Source organism: Chaetomium tenue (genome assembly GCF_020726465.1).
Source record: "Chaetomium tenue strain MPI-SDFR-AT-0079 chromosome Unknown F5144scaffold_1, whole genome shotgun sequence".
NCBI lineage: Eukaryota > Fungi > Ascomycota > Sordariomycetes > Sordariales > Chaetomiaceae > Chaetomium > Chaetomium tenue.
Window position 1 is genome coordinate 4,795,544 of NW_027117329.1, and position 18,027 is coordinate 4,813,570.

Here is an 18,027-nt window from a genome sequence, read left to right on the forward strand (position 1 = left end):
TCGCTGGGCTGATACGATAATTCTCGGACTCGGATCTCTGCTCTGCGTAGCACTTCCTGGGTTGGGGGATTTAACACTCCTCCCAAGTCCTTCCTCTGGAAAGCAAGGACAACCGCCGGTAAGAGCAGTTGCCTACCACATCAGCTTGAATTGGCAGGCGCCACCAGCATTGAGTTCTGGCTGAGTTCAGGTGGCACAGGGTGGGTCTGAAAAGAAAAGTGGAACCTGATCTCGTCTGTTCCGCTGACGATGCCAAGACTTCCAGCCACCGAAAACCCAACGATTCCCAACCTCCTCTCGAATTCCTCCAAGAAAATTGAAGAAAACAAGGGGTTGCGAGTCGTTCGTCGGATTGGCCTCGTGTCGCTTTCTTCAGGGACCAATCCCTGTTCGCCTGAACCTTGGCCTCAGCGCTTCCTCACAAAGCTCCACACCGAGGGATGACGACGATTTCGGGAGGTTGGTGATGTCGAATTGGCCTCTGTGTTGGGGTCCGTTGGTCGCCTTGTTAAAACCCAGTCGCCGGGGCTGGGTTGCAGTGCGTGATCCCATCATCTTTTTGTACATATTTCATGCGCACCTACAAGTGCACCCGCATGCAGATCGTCAATACGGATAGCTTCCTATCATCTCATACGTGTTAGACGTTGAATTTAGAACCCAGCATCGAGTCTGCACAGATCAACCTTGCAGTTCTCGACATTTTGACACCATGTGGTCCACGCCAGGATGGAAGGGGATAGCAGCGACAGCAACTCTGTTGCTCAGCAGGACAGCACTCGCCCAGACGTGGTCATCATGTAATCCATTATCAAGTGAGTCGGCCCACACATCATGTCAACCCGACTTGAAGTTCTGAGTGGCTAACACCGACATCAGCAACCTGTCCCGCCAACACGGCACTGGGCATGTCAATAAATGTCGACTTCACCCAAGGCGAGGTAAACTCCTTCGTCTCTGGCGGAGGGCGCCCAAGCTACGGTAGTGACGGCGTGAGCTTCACCGTTGCCGGGAGAGGTGACTCGCCACAGCTTGCCAGCATCTTCTACATCATGTTCGGCCGCGTCGAGGTGACCATGAAGGCCGCCCCAGGCGCCGGCATTGTCAGCTCCCTCGTCCTGCTCTCTGATACCCTCGACGAGATCGACATGGAGTGGCTCGGCTCCGACGACAGCGAGGTGCAGACCAACTACTTCAGCAAGGGCCAAACCACCGACTACAACCGCGGCCAGTTCAACCCGGCGGCCAACAACCAGGCCGAGTTCATCACCTACACCATCGACTGGACCACCGACCGCATCGTCTGGTACGTCGGCGGCACCGTCGTGCGCACCCTCACCTTCGACGAGGCCGCCGGCCAGTACCCGCAGACCCCCATGCAGGTCAAGTTCGGCGCCTGGGCCGGCGGCGACCCCTCCAACCCCCCCGGCACCATCGAGTGGGCGCGCGGGCCGACCGACTACTCCCAGGGCCCCTTCTCCATGATCGTGCGGTCCGCCGTCGTCACCGACTACTCCACCGGCAAGAAGTACACGTACGGCGACCAGTCCGGCACGTGGCAGTCGATCCGGTCGGACGGCGGCGAGATCAACGGCAACGTCAACGGCGCGGGCTCGGTGGTGGTGACGGCCAGCGCGCCCGCGGCGACGGGTTCGCTGTCGCCCACCATCCCGCCCGGCGGCATCATCGGCGGCACCGCCACCGACGGCAGCGGCGGGCCCGTCCGCACCGTCGGCCCCATCCCCGACGGCTGGATCATGACCTCCGAGGGCAAGATCGTGCCCGTCGGGTCGAGCACCGTAAGTACGTATCATAATTTCGCCCGCCCCCACAGAACCACAACCAATCTCCCCCTTCACTGGAGAAAAGCCATTACCCCTATTATGCGACATCATGCTAACCAACCTGTTTCCAGACACCCCCAGCGGGCTCCTCCTCATTGGGGCCCTCTGCCTCGCTCTTGCCGGGCTCTGGCAGTGATGCCACCTTCACAACGCGTGTAGCTCCAGGGGGGACGGCAACACCCGGCGTCGGGATGGTCCCCGCGGATGCACCGGCGGCAAACAGTGCAGTCACCGCCACGAGCCAGGGCCTCGCGAGGATCCTCGCCGTGGTGCTTGCCGGTTGCAGCTTTTACTACCTCTTCTGATGTTTTTGTTTATTCGGCGGCGGCTTTTGGATGTCTTAGAGATTGGTTCAGCATGGGATGGCGTTACGGAGCATTTACGGCAGCGATAGATATGGGGCATACCTAAGTCATATTTGGGATGGGCGGGCTGGCTGATGTCGTTGCATATATCATCATCAGCATAGAGATTTCACGCGTGTGAACGAATTAATAATGACACTGCTACGATAACCAAAAACACTCCCAAATACGAATATCCCATCTAACAACGATGTATTGGGTCTAACTCATCGCGGCTAATCATCTGGCTTTGTAAGATTTTTGGCCCGGGCCGTGCAAATTACCTCCCCTAAACGTAGCACCTCGTCACCCTGGTGAACACCCCCGGCTTGCAAATAGCAGATGTCCTCCCGCCAAAAGGCCAGCTCGCCTCCTATGCAGCATGGCCTTACCGCTGTCAACGCCGCCGCTGTGAACCGCTCAATTGTGGCCTTGTCTGCGCGCAGGCACTTTGCCCAGGAGCATATGAAGCCTAACGAAGCGTGCGCCCGAACGCCTCGATAATGCGGTGCGGCAAGGAAATCAGGCTCTCTAACGTGTACAAAAATACAATGCACCCATATCCACCGCTGCCTAGAATTCCCAGGTGTCGTCATCGCCAACGGACTGGATGGCCCAGTTGAACTTGTCTCGCAGAGTCTTGGAGAAGAACTTCTCGATCGGGACCTGGAACTTGTTGGAGAAGACGACAGTGAGACGAGGGTCGATATAGTTCTAGGGTGGTCATGTTAGTAAATGGGACTGTGTGGCGAGTGGCAGAGGCTAAGCAACTCACGATCTTGGACGTGCCGAGGGCAACCTCCTTGTTGCCTTCGCGGTCTGCCGACTGCATCTCGAGCGTCCTTATGCGCTCGTCCAACTTCTCAACGGCCGTCGTCAACTTCTCGACGCTGGGGCCCTTGCCTTCGGCCTCGACCTTCTTGGTCTTGTTCTCCTTTTTGAACTTGGCCTCGAGCTCTGCGACTGCCTTCAGCCGCTCCTTAAGCTCCTTGGCCGGCAGCTTGGCCTGTTTGTCGGCCTCGAGCTTCTCGTTGTCCTTCGCAAACTTCTTCTCGATCTTCTCCTGTAATTCTTTCGCGAGGAACTGTTGGTGTTCCTCGACCCAGGCTTGGTCAAGATCAGAGTCCAGTTCGAAGAACTCGGCGCCTTTCTTCTTCTTCAGCTTAGGGTCCAGGTCAAGCATCATCATCTTGGTGCGCCATTTCTGGTACTTGAGACCCTTGATGCGGTCACCAAGCTTCTCCATCTGCGCTTCGTGACCTGCGCCGACGGTCCGCTTGTGGTTGCAGAGAATGGCGACCTCCCGGTTGCAATCGTTATAGAGCTTAATCTTCTCGGCCATGGTCCTGTCCTCGACCTCGAGCTTCTGAAGCAGCTGCGACATGGTCCAGGAAGCGTTGTATGTACGGAACACTTTTGCTGTGAGGCCAGCCATGTAGCTGGAGAGATGCTTGTTCAACTGAGAAGTCTGTCACGAATGTCAGCGGTCGAAATTTCCTGTGCCCAAAACGCAGTTGCGACTTACCGTCAACCTGTCAAAAATGTCATCACCGTCCTCCTTGGGGCTCTTCTTGAACACCTTGAGATTCTTAAAGACTTGGCGGTCCACGGAGAACTCGTTGTAGAACCGGATGCTGTCTTTACCCAGGAAATCGAAGATGACCGTATTGGGTTCTCTGAGGGTGACATGCTCGAATTTCAAGGAACAGCAGCCGACGGTCTCGGCCTCATTTTCCGTGTCCTTTTCATTGCCAGCTCTCAGGGCGAACCTGTCGATCAGATACATCGCCGTGGCGCGTTGCCGGTCTGCCATGACTTCGCTCTTAAGCTCCCTCGTGTAGTCGGCACGGATGCGGTCAATGTGCTTCTTGAGGTCACGGGCCTTCTCAAATTTCTTGAAATCGGCCTGGCCCTTGACGGTGCTGTTGGCTGCCAGCATCACGTACTTGTAATTCCCGTTGACGTTTTCTTGCCACATGGCTAGCCAAGTCGCCTTGTTGTCATGCTGCACGGCCTTCCACTTGTGCCCAGGAGGCGGAGCTGGGACCTTGGCGTCTTTCCCGATGTTGATCGTGACCTGCTCGGGCATGACGCGCTTCTTGACGGTGCCGGTCTTGGGGTGCTCACCGCGACCACGGAAGAGACCCGGAGGTTCGACGCGGAAGTTGCCCACCTTCTCTTTCCGGCCATCCCATTTGCAGAACATGAAATGACCTTCTGCCTTGTCCTTCTCGGCCTTCTCGGCCTTCTTTTCGGCAGCAGGACGCGCCTTTCTAGCGTCGCCGAGCGCCTTGTAGTGATCAAAGATCTTGGTGAAGTCGAGCTTCTTGAACTCCTTGATGTCGACGGGTTTGCCCTGTTTGTCCTTGGCGCCACCTGTTTTCTTCAGGATATCCTTGAAGTCAGTGAAGAAGTTCTTTTGGAACACGGGGTTTTCGACGTTCTGAGTCGAATGGAGCATGGAGCCGAAAAAAGTTGCGACCTCCTCGGCCTCGACATGCAAATCGACGGGCTGTCCATCGTAGAGGAGCTTCACGTTCTTGGGAAGACGCTCGTACTCTGGAGGGAAGAGTACGCCACTGTGCTCAAGCGTTGTCCACTTAACAGAGTCGTCTTCCTTTTTCGGGGCGTCCCACCACCGGTACTCCTCCTCGTCCTCGCCTTCGCTGTTCTCTTTCGATTCATCCTTCACGGATTTGCCGCCCTTAGCAGGTGGGGTGGCTTTGCCCTTCTTGGGTGCCGAAGCAGCCTTTTTCCCCTTCTTTGCAATAGACGCGTCAGAATCGGATTCCTCTTTCTTGACGCCGTTGGTTTTTTTGGCAGAGGAAACGCCATTTGATTGACGCTTCTTAGGCTTCGCTAGTGGCTCATCATCGGATTCCTCCTTGATGGCCTTTTTTGGCGTGGGCTTTTTTGTTTTGGCGTCCGCCCGGATGGCTCTGGCTTCTTTAGCAGCTGCCTTTTCGATGCCAGCCTTCCTCTGAGCTATCTTTGTCCCCAAAGGCTGATCGTCATCGGACGACTCGAGTGTTGCCGTCTCTTTGATTGAAGGAGGTAGCCTCGAGCCGTTCTTTCGCGCAATTGGCACATCGTCGCTATCAGAATCGGCTTTCTTGTGCTGCGACTTTTGACGTTTGGCCTACAACAGTCAGCCCACGCTTGTCTGTGGAAACTCCGGCAGAGAAAGTGGACAATCCTACCAAGGGTACAGCGTCCTCACTGTCCGAATCGTCCTTGTACTTGACGGCTTGGCCAATCGAACTTCGAGACTTTCGCTTCACAGTCCCGTTGGGTGTAGAGTCGATGTCCATGCGGTCATCGACTGGACCATGCCGAATTGAAAGGCCCGGAGGCGCAGGTCGGGTTTTCGAGGCAGACTTGTCCATTGCGCGGTCGGTGGAACGCGAAATAGAGGCGGCAGATGCTGCAAAGAGAAAGAGTTTAGTAGACGCCCTCGCGAGATCACCGCATGACGAGATTGCTGAGGCAATCGGGAAGGTGCGGCGCCGAAATGTGACACGTCAACCCCAGGTTTGTCGGGGTCCGGTGCCTTGTTCCACGGGGGAATCAAGGGGGAAACCGCAGGCAGCGCGGTGAAGTGGGAACTTACCGTGATTGTTCCGTGCAAGAGGGATGTCGTCGTCTGAGCTATCGGAAGGCATACTTGCTGGGCGAGTTCGAACCGGATCGATGGTGGTGGTCGGCGAAACGAAACGCGGCGCAGCCAAACCCGTCAGCTTCGCAAACGTCGGGGAGCGGGCCGAGTCTGGAACAGTGGAAAGGCTGCGAAGTTCACGGCAAGTCCTGTAACTAGCCGAAGCAAGGAAAAATGGGCGGAAAACCGCGGGCGCGAGCCTAGAAGGAGACAGGGTGGCGAGCGAGAGAATGGGCAATGCGAGGAAGGGAACGGAGAAAAAAGGAAGGAAGACAGGAGGCCAGGAAGTAGAAAAGAAGGGCGTCTATGAACAAGAACTTGGGGCGAGTGTGAGGTTAAAGATTGGAATTCTTTGTGCCCCACTTTTGCAGCAACCCGAGTGCTAGCCTCCCCGGTTTCTCTATGGTAATTGGATGCAAGTTTCCTGGGCCACCGTGGCAGGCACTTCGAGTCTGCAGGGCCGCAGGCAGCGGCAGAGGCGAGGGAATGCGAGAGCCTCCGCTGCAGATGAATGCCTTATTTCGAGGGCAACACAATGGATCTGGGCGCCTGGGCACGCTGGGTGCTGGAAGGCCCGAGCGCCGCTGGTCTGACATTACGACCGGGACTGCCATGGAAGTGCCTGACTAAGCGAGGGACCGGAAGGTGTCGCAGCGACAAACCAGAGTGGTCTCCACCGAGGGCCAATCGCCAGCTGCCGGGAAAACGGGCGAGCACGAACAGGAAGCGGAACGAAAGTGGAGCCGAGCTCAGCAAACCTCTCACGCCAATTGCGGTATTGCGTTCAATTGATCTCAACCCCCCCCGATCAGTCGACGCCAGCACACACCGTGGTCAATCGGGGCCACAGCCAGCAGAGACGGTCTTTTTCGAATTCGTGCAGCATCAAATTTCGCCATGCTGTCCAGAGCTGCCCGCCCGGCGCTGAGGGCCGGTGCTGCCGTTTCGTTCCGGTATGTGACCGTCCTCCAGCCCGACCTTTCTCGTCATTCAAGGGAGCTCCCGATGGTTGAGGGTCTGAAGGAATGGGGGAGGCAGAGAAAAGTCTAGGGAATTTATGGGAAACGTCGGGGCGTGGCAACAACGGACTTGGGGAGTTGGACATGGACATGGAGAATCCGGGCTAACCGATGACGACGAACAGAGCGGCAGCTCCGACAGCCACCTACGCGACGCTGCGTGAGATTGAGGGCCGCCTCAAGTCGATCCGCAACATCGAGAAGATCACCAAGACGATGAAGATTGTCGCCTCCACCAAGTTGACCCGTGCGCAGCGCGCCATGACCGAGTCGCGCAAGTACGGCGAGACCAGCAACCAGGTGTTCGATTCGGCCGAGACCAAGCCGCTCGAGGGCGAGGGCAAGAAGAAGCTGCTGGTCATCTGCAGCTCCGACAAGGGTCTTTGCGGTGGTGTTCACTCCGGCCTGTCTCGTTACATCCGCCGGAGGGCGCTCGAGGACTCCAACTTCGACCTTGTGATCCTCGGCGAGAAGTGCCGCTCGCAACTGCAGCGCACCAATGCCAAGGAGATTGTTCTCAACTTTGCTGGCGTCGGCAGGGACGTCCCCACCTTTGCCGAGGCCCAGGCTATCGCCGACCAGATTGTCATGCTCCCCGGCGATTACTCGGACGTTGAGATCATCTACAACAAGTTCATCAACGCCCAGAGCTACGAGCCCACCATTCTCCCGGCTTACAGCGAGGATGCCATTGCCGCGTCCCGTATGTTTAATATTCTTGCTCCGACGTTAGCCGAACGAGGCGCTAACCCTACCATCTAGCCAACTTCGCCGCCTTCGAGGTCGACGAGGAGCTGCTTTCCAACCTCCGCGAGTACTCCCTTGCCAACTCCCTCTACTGGGCTCTGTCCGAGGGCCACGCCTGCGAGATTTCTGCCCGCCGCAACGCTATGGACGTAAGTCATCTTGGATATCTCGGCATTTCGCCCTGCGTGTACATGACTAACGTTAATTCCCGCAGAACGCCTCCAAGAACGCTGGTGAGATGATCAGCAAGTACCAGATTCTTTTTAACCGCACCCGCCAGGCCGTCATTACCGGCGAGCTGGTCGAAATTATCACCGGTGCCACCGCTTCGGAGGACATGTAAGCGGGTTAAGTCGCGTAATCCCCATGGGCTAAGCAGACAGTGGGGATGTGTGCAGCGAGCGGGGTTTTGGGCGGCTGCGGCGGCGAGGAGTTTCGTCTTCTTTTTTCACCTCCATAGAAAAGACCACAGCGGGGAAAAAGAGAGGGGTGTGTTCCCTTTGTATATCAAGTACCAGAGCCCTCGCCCTGCATCCGGCCCTTAGTGTATCAACGCCTTCCGAATACAAAGTTTCATGCCGATATGTTCATCCCGTGGCCGTTATATGCTACGTCGGTTCCCTCGTCAGGCAAATCTTTTCGCGAAGAATACGCAAAACCTTCTGATTCCACGATGATATTTCTAGTGGCTGCTAAATATTACCCCCGCGTCCTTACCACACCCGAGTTATCGCCAGCCGAAAGCCTGACTCCCGAAATGCACGGAATGCCACGCGAATGCCCCGATGACGCCCACCAAACGGTGCTGACCCAACGGCCCCCTTTTAAAAACCCCTAACATATACACACAACGCACACGGCAAACATAAACACACAACAGCAATTACACAACCAACCACGTCACTCTTCCATCGCCTCTCCTGTCCCCTCATTCTCGGCCCCGGCCTTAGCCACGGCCACAGCGACATCCACATCCACATCCATCTCCATCCCTTCCCCCTCTCGCTCCCGCTCTCCCTCCTCCACCTCTCCACCCCCATCACCATCCCCATCCTTTTCCTCCTCCCCATCCGCCTCACTCTCAGCCTCCTTATAGCTCTCCACCTTCACCTTAACCCTCCTCCTCCCCGGCGACCCACTACTCTCCGCCCCACTCACCTCCTTCCCCACTTCCCCAGAGCCACCACCACTCCCACCACCAACCCCCTCCCCCTCCCCCCCCCTCCTCCGGATTCTCCGCCACCCAGCTCTGCCTCGCCACAATCGCCTTGGCATCCCACGCCGCCGCCGCAACCTTGTGCTCCTCCAACGCAGCAGCGTGCGCGCGCTTCTGCTCCTCGGCCGCCTCCAGGAAGGGCTTGCGGACCTCGTCGCTGGCATCGCGCCACATCTTGGCGTTCATGACGCGCACCTCGTTGGCCGAGGGCTTGCCCTTGCCCGGGCGGCGGGCCGCCTCGAGGCGCGCGCGCGCGTCGTCGTAGTGGGCCTTGCTGTAGAAGATGTAGGCGTTGGTGGCGGGTTTGGCGGGGGGCAGGGGTCGTGGGCCGAGTTGCGTGGTGAGGTGCTCCCAGAGGCGCGCCTCGTAGGCTTCGAGGCGGGCTTGGGCGGGGTCTTTGTTGTTGGGGTTGGGGTTGTTGGGGTGGCCTGGCCCCTCTAGGAGGGAGCTGGCTTTACGTTTGGTGCCGTGGAGGGAGGAGGCGTCTCTTGGGAGGATGAGCGGGCTGGGGACGTGGATAGGGCCGATCATGGCGTCGAGGACTTCGGAGGCGGCACGCAGGCCGGAGAGGTAGGCACCGTGGACGGTGGCCGGGTGTGTGCCGCAAGTGTGTTCGCCGGCGAAGAAAAGGTTGCCGATCGGGCGGGCCATGGTGTCGTAGTCGTCGGCCTTCATGTCCGGGCCCGAGGATGAGTAGCTGCCGCGAGCAAACTTGTCCGAAGCCCAGCGCGTGACAACCGCCTCGATGGGGTGGGGGACTCGGGTCCCGTAGACGCTGCGGAGGATGCTGGTGGCCTCGGCGACGAGGTCGTCATTGCAAGTCTGCTCCGTGTCGAACCCCGCGTCTCCGGCCATAAGCGCGATTAGCACTGGCAAGCCACTGGTTTTCGTGACATTAAACCACTGGAAGAAACGTCCCCGTTGAGAGGCATAGTCCTTCTGGTCTAGGCTGTGGCGGATGGTCGGGCTCCTCAGCACGCCAAAAATGTCGCGGTCCTCGTCCCAGAAGGGCTCCTTGTACACGAGGATCACCTTGTTCAGAACGCCAAAGCCAAGGCGGTCGATGGCGTCCGATTTCCACGAGGGGAGTGGCGGCTCGAATTTCACATTCCCGTGCTTCAGCACGCCCAAAGGGATAGTGCTTACAACAAAATCGGCTTTTACAATGGAGCCATCTTCACACGTCACCGTCGCCGGGCCTGTTGTGCTACCAGACGTGTATGTGATGTTGCTGACGGGTGACTTCTGTTTGACGTTCAGGGAAGTGGGCAAGTGCATTAAGCCTCTCGGCACGCTCTGGTAACCGCCGACAACCATGGAGTGACCCCCCTCCCACTCGTTGCCAGCGTCGATATCCCAGCCCTGAAGGCTGAGCTGGCGGTAGTTGGTTGCATTGCTGTATTCCAAGTTGGCGATGTGCCAATTCATGAGCCTAAAGTCCTGCGCAGTTAGGTCCAACAGGTCCTTGTACTGCGCAATCACTTTGTCTGTTACGCTCCCGAGAGTAGCGCCGGGCTCTTTGGTCGCTGTCTCGATGTCTAGGTCTGCGTCGTCACTGACACCCTGCTTCAGTGTCCAACCTATCATCTTTGCTTTGTGGGCTGCTTTGAGCGCGCCTGGCGTCCCCGGCTCTGTGTGTATCTTTCCGGTCGCTCGGTCGGTCGAGACGGGCACGAGATTCACTCGTGGGGCAATATTCTGCTCTGACACGGGCGCTGCATACGGCTGAGCCGCAGCAGATTCCTCCATCTGTCGTATTGTTTTATGTGTTTCGGCTGAACTGTCTTTGCCCTCATCAATCAAATCTCTGTTGCCCTCAATCAATTTCGATGCTGGCTGCTTGAACTTGTACTCGCTGACTCGATCGAGGCAGTCGTTGTAAAGATTCTCGACTAACTGATCTCGATGTAGATCTACTGGTTTGCCGTTGGGGTCGTAGAGTGTTGTTTCCGGCCTCAAAACGTGGTAGGCGAGGCCCAGCTGCCCCCTGAGAAGGATATTCAAGGGGTTGCCTCGCTCGAACCCGGTGATAATCATACCTCCCATCTCGGCTGTGTATCTCTTTCCCTCGAACAAATCTGGCGTTTGTTTTGGCCTCGACTTGAAGGCCCGAGAGTAAACTCTGCCGCCAATTCGGTCCCTGCCCTCGAGAACAACCACCCGGGGTGCCTCTTCGCCCAGACTGCGAAATTTCTTTCCGTACTGCGCAATTAACCCCTCCAGCTGTCTCGCGCAACCGAGGCCGGACATGCCCGCGCCGATTACAACCACAGTTTTCTGCTTGCGCTCGGAAGAGTCGTTTTGTTTGGCGTGTTTACGTGATGACCGCACCTCGACACATCCAAAATTGATGTAACCACGGCGGACAAGCCAATCGTAGCAGACGCCAGCGACATCGAACCACCTCGAGTCCTTCGCACAGCCAACAGCCTCTTCACGCGTAACAGGTATTTGTGGGTTTCGGACCCAGAGCCGTAAAATGCCGTTTCTGATGTTCAAGTAGGTCGTCACCTGAGTGTGGCTGATATGGTCCCGCAACATCAAGTACTCTTCCTGGTGAAGTGAATAAGGGTTGAGCCTCGAGGCCTCAGCAGCTGCGACGCACTGCATCGCATATTCGGAGAGTGGCAGATCAGGAGGGATAGAGACCTTGGGTCGCACATCCCATTTCCGCCTCGGCGAGTCTATCGGCTGACTGGAACGAAAAACACCGGCCGCTAGGGCCTCTCTTGAGCTGTCGCCATCGATGGGGGTAGTAGCCTTACTCGACCCAGACGGCGCAGAGGATGAGAGATCGTATTGATCGGACATAGAGGATAATGATGATAGCGAGGACTCTTTTACAAGCGTTTCAGTCTGTATCGGATTCGACAGCGCTGCAGGCGGGGGTGTCGTTTCGGAAGCGGGTACCGGTGTTCTATCGTTAGGTTCAGCGCAGGTCCGTAAGAAGTAAGCTCGAACCTGGGGATTAGGACGACGGGGACAGATATAGAAAGAGCACTTTGGACATGCTAATACCATGAGATGGGGGGGGGGGGGGCAAGAAAATGAATGAGATGCAGCATATAGAAGGGCACATGAACAGAGACAAAACATACGCTATCTTCCCTTCCACGGCTGGGGTGGCGGGGGTGGCCGGGGCGGCCGACTCTGGCGAGTCCACCTCCATGTTGTCCATGTCTTCAGTCCAAACGACAATCTCAGGGGCAATATCCTCGGAGCCGTGGGTCGAAACGTGATGGATCGTCTTTGGGGCTGTTTCTAGATCTGATACCGTACTGGCTGGAGGTGATGGGGGCTTGGCGGGACTGGCGAGTAAGGTGCGTGGTGAGCGACGTGAGTCGGTATCCCTGACTCCTCTCAGAAGACCCTTTCCTGAACCGCTAGACTGTCTAGTGCGGGGCTTCGAAGGAGCTCCCATTATATCGGTGGAAACCACGGACCACTAAATTGGTGGTTGGGGCTTTCGCGATATTTGGGATCGGGGTTGTCGTCGAGGTTGACGGGTTCCCGCTCGCCCCCGAGCCATATACCGTAACTCAGGCAAAGGCAGAGGCAGGGAAGGGATCAAGATGGCAATAATGTACCACAAGACGGGTTTATGAGCCAATTGCCAGATGGAGGTCGAATGCGGTTACGAAAGAGAGAGGGTCTGGATCTCTGTTTTGCACGCATCAGCATGACATCTTTGGAGCATTGATGGGCGAGATATGCGTGTGAATTGGGTGTCATGGATTGGGGAGAATATGGGATCCACGGGGCTGATCCGAAAAAGCTTCCCTTCCATCCCCCAATTTCCAAAAATCGAATGGAACCGGGAGTGCACCGTACCTCGAACACACATAGTCATCGCCTTCTAATTCACCCCCGTGCCGTTGGCTAAGAACAATAGACGGTTGCGTTTTCAGTCTCACCAATACAGATTAGGAAATTTTGTCATTGAAGAATTGGGCCTCGACGCCCCGGGGTGGCCGTCGTCTTGTGTGGGTGGGACGAGGAGTCTCTCTCGCGCGCTGAGAGACAGTGCGGTTCAACTCCACAGCAGCGCCAAGTGCTGCTAGCTCCGTGCATCGAATAGGCCATTTCAGGTATGGCACCATCACGTGAGGGGCCCCAACAGCGCCTCCATGCAAAACATGCGCCCATGGAGCCATGCTCGTGCCTGAGCTGGACATGGGACCAACGATAAGGCAATCGCATTGTGTCGTCGGGCAGCTTTTCGATTGGATACGAGACGACGGTTTACCTCATCACGATTCTTGAAAATCCGGTACCTGGTATACAACAACGAACACACGATGACCTCGGTCACAGCTTCTAGGAGAAACCATGGAACTCCTGAGCCATGGGCCCATAACTATGTACGAGCACATCGCCAGTCCTGCAGTGCTCAAACATCATCTTCTTGTTGTTTATTTCGGTCTCATGTAGCCGTCGGTGCCTCCGTTGCAGGCATGTTCTTCTCGAATGTTCCCGTCTCAATCGCAGCATCCATCATCCTGTTCCCGCTAATGATCGAGGTCGTGCAGATGACAATGTTTCGCCGGGCTGCTTACAGAACACAAGTCAGTCATCAGAATCTTGTGTGTGGATAATTAGGGCCCGTCTCCTCGCAGCTTGGAACATACCTTCTTCCTGTTTCGCTAGGAACCGCAGCGCCGCAATTTCCGTAAAACTGATGCCGCCCACGAACACAACGAACACAGTCTTCTTGTCGCCACTGCCCGACAGCAGAGCCCGCGCCTTGACCGCCTTGTCCTCGCCCTTCTGGACTTCGTCAAAGGTCTGCCCCCGGGCATGCTTAACGGCGTCATCAAATCCACGCCAGCCCTGCGCACCCCCGGCCGCCGCGCCCGCTACACCACCCGCGCCGCTCCCTCGTGTGATCGAGAGCAGGTACTGTTTCTGCAACACGGCCTGCACGAGCCGGACAGAGAGGGGCGCGTAGCCGCTGTAGACGTAAGCGATATCGTTGGGATCGTGCTCGTTGACCTCATCCACGATAAGCCGAAGCTGCTTGCGGAGGTATGTGTAGTTTGTCTTGTTCCCTTGCCCGCCCGCTGCGCCGGTCATAGGTATCATGGACGCCAAGGGGGACGCCCTCGACAAGAACATTTGTAATCGCTCTAGGTTGTGAAGGGTAAGGATGTGTTGATATCCGTAACCCTGCAAAATCAACCGCCGGAAATGGTCCATTTCTTTGGTTTTGATGCCGCCCGAAATGCACGAGTAAATGCATAGTAGCCTGAGAATCTGAGGTAATGGAGTATCGCGGGCTATGAGCTCCTCAATCGCATTGAATTGCGACGAAGGGTCCGCCCCCGCTGCGAGGTTCTGCTGAACTTCTAGCAGCTTGTTAAAGTTCTCAGTACGAGTGTACTTGATGATCTCCTCCGCCATGCCCGTGTGGATTTTCAGGCTCTGTTGCTCGGCCTGGTATCCGGGCAGCTTCTTCACAAACTCCTTGAGCTCCGTTGTCGTCTTCGAGCTGTGTCGACTCTCGTAGTCACTCTGCAACCGCCGAGCTATCTTGTTCAAAAGCCCGCCAACAATGGCAAAGTTCGCGTCGCGGAGCTGTGCGAACAGCGAATCCGACCCATCGAGCTGAATCTTGCGCTTCCGCGACTGCCCACTGTTCGGTGGCGCCGCTGCCGACGTGCCCGGGCCAGCTGGCTGTGCAGCAGCACCAACAATCGTGGAATCGACGTCCGTTTGATTGTTCTGAATCCCAAACACCTCATCCAACAGACCCTCGTAGGTCAGCTGTGTCAGGAGGGGCGTCACAAAATCGACTTCACGGTCGATGATGATGACATTTTCGATTGTAGTGCTGGGGCTTAGCCCTGCCTTGTCCGTTTCGCCTGCGTCTTCGCCGGCAAGGAGTTCCTGGCGCATGCGAGACAAAAGGTCGGCCACCCGCTTTGCATTGTCGCCTTTGCCAATGATGCGCGGGAACAGGCCGTGCTTCTGCTGTATCCCCATCAACGCGCGGGCGAGCAAGAAGACGGGTGTCGGGTCTTTCGAGAGATACAGATCCCGGAAGGAATCGTTTAGCTCTAGGGACAAAACATCGTTTTCTAATGGGAAGAAAAACAGAGGTAGCTCGGCGACGTTGGTGTCACCAAGCACACCAGCTTCCTCAAGGACCTTATCCGATAATAAAGACCGCCGAGGCACCCAAAAGATATGGAAGTCGTGGGGAGACTGACTCTCGCGCTGGAGCCGGATTATCTCATCTGCTGCTTGTCAGCATGCCACAATGCCATCCGGCCGGAAGTCTCGCGTCGAATAGCGCGAGCGTGCCCAGTGAAATGAGAGAGCCCAATAACGTCTACCCCTCGTCACAAACCGGAAGTGTCCCGGCAGTTCGAATGAGCTGCAGCTTTGAGCTATGGGTATGAGCTCACCTGCGATAGCATGAGCGTTGGAGGCGGACTCGCCGCGGGCGATAAAGACGATATTTCGCTGGCTGGTGTCTGTGTTTTTGTTTTCGAGAAAGAAGAAATTGTCGACACCATAATCGCGCAGTGTGGAAGCCTTGACCACGACACCAAGAGGGCCGGCTAGCTCCTTTTCAATAACGAGGTTCTTCTTACCGCGAACCTAGGGGACACACTGCATGTCAGTCAACCTCGACGTGAACTAGACGTGAACTACGGCGCGTTCAAATTGGATATATCGACTTACTCCCTCGAGGAGATGCAGCAGGTCCTTACGCGCCCTGTCGCGGACCTGCTCCGTGTCGAACTCCGCACGAGGAGCCATGATGATAATGAGCTCTCCATGCGGTGGTGTTCCAATGTTGAGTGGATCCTTGGGCACTCGGCGCTGCGAAAGCCACACACAGTGACGTCCCCAGGTGCCCAGGTCTTGGGAGCGAGGATGCCGAGGCGCCTTGGCACTGGCCCAAGCTCCAGCTAATCAGGTGATCGGCTGACTTAACAGTAGGCATCTTGGCAACCTACCTCACCGAACGCCACCCGTTTTGGAGTTCCCAAGTTCGAGGTGGTGCCGTCGGGATTGATTGCGAGGTGTATTCTGTATCTGCCTCGACAAGGTGGTTATCGAAGTCTAACTTTCTGTCTTGAACCGGCAGACTAATGCCCGTTCATCTCTCGTCCTCAAAATAACTACCTAGCCGAAATGAGTTATCTCAACCCCCGACATGCTGTCTACCCGATTACCGCAAATGCGAAATCTCCGCGCCAGATTCATATCATCCAGGCCGCCCTCGCTCCATAATGCAGTCAAAGGCTGAAAATTCCCGGTCACCCAAAACCAATGCCCAAATCCTCCAATACAAAATACTGAGTCACACGTTGTTGTCATGGTAGTAGAACTGGATATCCTTTGGTCGCTGGCGATTCGCGCGGACGAAGTCTTCGTCTCCCGGAGGCCGCTCGTCCTTGGAGTTGCCCGTGAGCATACTCTGCAAGCTCATGCAGACGCTCTCAACGTTCTGCACTGGGCTCCACCCTTGCTGGCCGAGAAGATCAAGGCAGATGATGCCGTTCGAGTAAACATGGGGGTGCATCGGAATCGGGCGATCCGGAAGCTGGACGAAGACAACTTCGGGCGGCTCTACAAGTGAAAGTTAATGTCTCACTCTGACTCCCAGCCGCAAGGGCAGGTAGGACAAACCAATTGGGTATGACGGGCCGAACCGGAATTTCAGCCTGTATGTCTGGTTTTGGTAGATCGGGTTGTTGTCCAGTACCTTGATGTCTAGAAGCCATTCCTCGAAATTCTCGGCCGAGACCAGCTCAACACCTGGCGGCAGCGAGTTGCTAATCTAAATACGCTTGTTAGATAGACTCATACTCGTCATGTCTGAACTGCCACCGACCTTCTGCAGCTCTTTACCCAGCCGTTTTGCAGCAAAAGGAACCGTCATTTTCTTTTAATGGCGGGATTACTCAAAAACGTAGGTATGTGGCTAGTGTGAAAGGAGTGGCGGAATAGAGAGCTCAAGGAAATGTGGGCGGGGAACATGAAGTTGTCGACCGAGTCGTGCATGCGGCGGCGAGCTAGGCGGGGGGGCAACCCGGTTGAATAACGGCAGCGAAAACCTAATTATTAGGTAACAAACCGTAATTCCGTCGCCTTCTCTGCCCTCGACGCGGTTGTGAAGGTTAATCGCCGCACGAACGCGCTTGAGCTGGCACAGCTGATCTGATCATTGAACAGCACAGCGTTTAAACCGGAGGAAAGACGGGGAGTCGCCCGTTTCAGAACACAAGGCTCCACTGGCCTCCGACATAAACCTTACCTCCCTGAGGTCACTGGCGAGACCCAGCAGGAAGGAACCCGGTTGGGAAGCCCACGCCGCCCATTCATTGGCTGGTATTGGCAGGCGGTTCAAGACATGATCAAGATCACGCAGGTGATCACGGGTTATCTACGGCTCAAATATCCGCGAAAGGCATCTGCCCGAGACTGAGATAGCTGCCCTATTCGTACCTATTACGCCATCCATTTGCATCTTTCGTTGAATGCATGTGAAGAGCGAGAGCCCGCACTCGACGGGCACCTACCCCCGGTCTGTATTGCCGAAAGGAGAATCTAGAGAGGGAGGAAACAGTTTGCCATGCGCAAGCGCCCGGTATCACCTCTTCCAACTTGTTGATGGCTCTCTGCCTCTCCACTGTGCCTTACTCGGTAAGAGAGGAGGCGGTGCAGCTCTCGCACAAACACATTGGTGGGACGAAAAGACCCATTCATCCCTGTGAGATAGACAGGTACCTAGACTAGAGCGAGAGGGAGAGCCCAAAAGAACCTCTTGTCAACAGCCGAGATGCAGCTACCCACCTGCCAGCCCAACGCAAGAACAAACACTCGCAAGTTTCTTGGGATGGCTCGGATGGGGAAGGGACCACACAGATCTGATGAGTGGCCTGGTGGCCTGTCACCCAGCATGCTAGTCCAGGGTCCTGAGACCCTTGCCGCAGCTGCGGCTTGGCGGGGTGACGGACCCACAGTCAAGGCACAGCCAGACATCCATGACAGCCAACACATGAGACCCGATGCTCTCACAGCCGCACCTTGGAACCAACTGCCCCAGAAAAAAGAAGCTCAGCGAGGCAGTCTGTCCCTGTGGCACTGAGTCAATCCTGCCACTTCTGTGCCTCATGGTGAGCCTCCATAGCGTATAGAAATTCATTTATTCATGCCAGTCCGGATTACAAAAGTTGCCCTCTCCACC

The 18,027-nt window shown here is 56.4% G+C and overlaps 6 protein-coding genes across 6 annotated transcripts; 2 read left to right on the top strand and 4 right to left on the bottom strand.

The window, feature by feature from the left end:
- The first annotated feature begins 258 nt into the window (after nucleotides 1-258).
- Nucleotides 259-2,370, top strand: F5144DRAFT_557531 (concanavalin A-like lectin/glucanase domain-containing protein). The gene is made up of 3 exons (XM_066788029.1): nucleotides 259-815; nucleotides 880-1,799; nucleotides 1,916-2,370. The coding sequence occupies exons 1-3, from the start codon at nucleotides 713-715 to the stop codon at nucleotides 2,147-2,149; spliced, it is 1,257 nt and encodes a 418-aa protein (XP_066649140.1). The 5' UTR covers nucleotides 259-712; the 3' UTR covers nucleotides 2,150-2,370.
- Nucleotides 2,371-6,334, bottom strand: F5144DRAFT_503104 (uncharacterized protein). The gene is made up of 5 exons (XM_066786415.1): nucleotides 5,799-6,334; nucleotides 5,389-5,612; nucleotides 3,714-5,327; nucleotides 2,964-3,656; nucleotides 2,371-2,902 (listed from the first exon to the last, which is right to left on the bottom strand). Exons 1-5 carry the CDS (start codon nucleotides 5,848-5,850, stop codon nucleotides 2,762-2,764), a joined length of 2,724 nt encoding a protein of 907 aa, XP_066649141.1. The 5' UTR covers nucleotides 5,851-6,334; the 3' UTR covers nucleotides 2,371-2,761.
- On the top strand, nucleotides 6,335-8,199 carry F5144DRAFT_557536 (ATP synthase gamma chain mitochondrial precursor). Its single transcript, XM_066788030.1, has 4 exons — nucleotides 6,335-6,796; nucleotides 6,988-7,565; nucleotides 7,625-7,758; nucleotides 7,824-8,199. Exons 1-4 carry the CDS (start codon nucleotides 6,741-6,743, stop codon nucleotides 7,950-7,952), a joined length of 897 nt encoding a protein of 298 aa, XP_066649142.1. The 5' UTR covers nucleotides 6,335-6,740; the 3' UTR covers nucleotides 7,953-8,199.
- Nucleotides 8,200-8,747: 548 nt separating this feature from the next.
- F5144DRAFT_478740 (flavin-containing amine oxidoreductase-domain containing protein) lies at nucleotides 8,748-11,994 on the bottom strand (the record flags this gene model as incomplete). The annotated part of the gene is made up of 2 exons (XM_066785116.1): nucleotides 8,748-11,742; nucleotides 11,924-11,994. 2 exons carry the CDS (start codon nucleotides 11,992-11,994, stop codon nucleotides 8,748-8,750), a joined length of 3,066 nt encoding a protein of 1,021 aa, XP_066649143.1.
- An 865-nt stretch (nucleotides 11,995-12,859) lies between these two features.
- F5144DRAFT_557545 (Sec1-like protein) lies at nucleotides 12,860-15,646 on the bottom strand. Its single transcript, XM_066788031.1, has 4 exons — nucleotides 15,513-15,646; nucleotides 15,233-15,428; nucleotides 13,454-15,061; nucleotides 12,860-13,373 (listed from the first exon to the last, which is right to left on the bottom strand). Exons 1-4 carry the CDS (start codon nucleotides 15,588-15,590, stop codon nucleotides 13,249-13,251), a joined length of 2,007 nt encoding a protein of 668 aa, XP_066649144.1. The 5' UTR covers nucleotides 15,591-15,646; the 3' UTR covers nucleotides 12,860-13,248.
- A 72-nt stretch (nucleotides 15,647-15,718) lies between these two features.
- On the bottom strand, nucleotides 15,719-17,205 carry F5144DRAFT_63758 (ubiquitin-conjugating enzyme/RWD-like protein). Its single transcript, XM_066792666.1, has 3 exons — nucleotides 16,672-17,205; nucleotides 16,467-16,617; nucleotides 15,719-16,406 (listed from the first exon to the last, which is right to left on the bottom strand). The coding sequence occupies exons 1-3, from the start codon at nucleotides 16,717-16,719 to the stop codon at nucleotides 16,138-16,140; spliced, it is 468 nt and encodes a 155-aa protein (XP_066649145.1). The 5' UTR covers nucleotides 16,720-17,205; the 3' UTR covers nucleotides 15,719-16,137.
- Between the last annotated feature and the right edge of the window lie 822 nt (nucleotides 17,206-18,027).

Bases quoted from the DNA above. Each gene is read 5' to 3' on its own strand.
- F5144DRAFT_557545 (XM_066788031.1), bottom strand. From the start codon at position 15,590: ATGGCTCCTCGTGCGGAGTTCGACACGGAGCAGGTCCGCGACAGGGCG. The intron at 15,429-15,512 runs GTAAGTCGATAT...TGTGTCCCCTAG, and splicing joins TGCTGCATCTCCTCGAGGGA to GTTCGCGGTAAGAAGAACCT. The intron at 15,062-15,232 runs GTGAGCTCATAC...GACAAGCAGCAG, and splicing joins CAACGCTCATGCTATCGCAG to ATGAGATAATCCGGCTCCAG.
- F5144DRAFT_503104 (XM_066786415.1), bottom strand. From the start codon at position 5,850: ATGCCTTCCGATAGCTCAGACGACGACATCCCTCTTGCACGGAACAAT. The intron at 5,613-5,798 runs GTAAGTTCCCAC...TTCTCTTTGCAG, and splicing joins TCTTGCACGGAACAATCACG to CATCTGCCGCCTCTATTTCG. The intron at 2,903-2,963 runs GTGAGTTGCTTA...TGACCACCCTAG, and splicing joins CCCTCGGCACGTCCAAGATC to AACTATATCGACCCTCGTCT.
- F5144DRAFT_557531 (XM_066788029.1), top strand. From the start codon at position 713: ATGTGGTCCACGCCAGGATGGAAGGGGATAGCAGCGACAGCAACTCTG. The intron at 816-879 runs GTGAGTCGGCCC...CACCGACATCAG, and splicing joins ATCATGTAATCCATTATCAA to CAACCTGTCCCGCCAACACG. The intron at 1,800-1,915 runs GTAAGTACGTAT...ACCTGTTTCCAG, and splicing joins TGCCCGTCGGGTCGAGCACC to ACACCCCCAGCGGGCTCCTC.
- F5144DRAFT_557536 (XM_066788030.1), top strand. From the start codon at position 6,741: ATGCTGTCCAGAGCTGCCCGCCCGGCGCTGAGGGCCGGTGCTGCCGTT. The intron at 6,797-6,987 runs GTATGTGACCGT...GACGACGAACAG, and splicing joins GGTGCTGCCGTTTCGTTCCG to AGCGGCAGCTCCGACAGCCA. The intron at 7,759-7,823 runs GTAAGTCATCTT...TAATTCCCGCAG, and splicing joins CCCGCCGCAACGCTATGGAC to AACGCCTCCAAGAACGCTGG.
- F5144DRAFT_63758 (XM_066792666.1), bottom strand. From the start codon at position 16,719: ATGACGGTTCCTTTTGCTGCAAAACGGCTGGGTAAAGAGCTGCAGAAG. The intron at 16,618-16,671 runs GTCGGTGGCAGT...AAGCGTATTTAG, and splicing joins TGGGTAAAGAGCTGCAGAAG to ATTAGCAACTCGCTGCCGCC. The intron at 16,407-16,466 runs GTTTGTCCTACC...TTTCACTTGTAG, and splicing joins CGGCCCGTCATACCCAATTG to AGCCGCCCGAAGTTGTCTTC.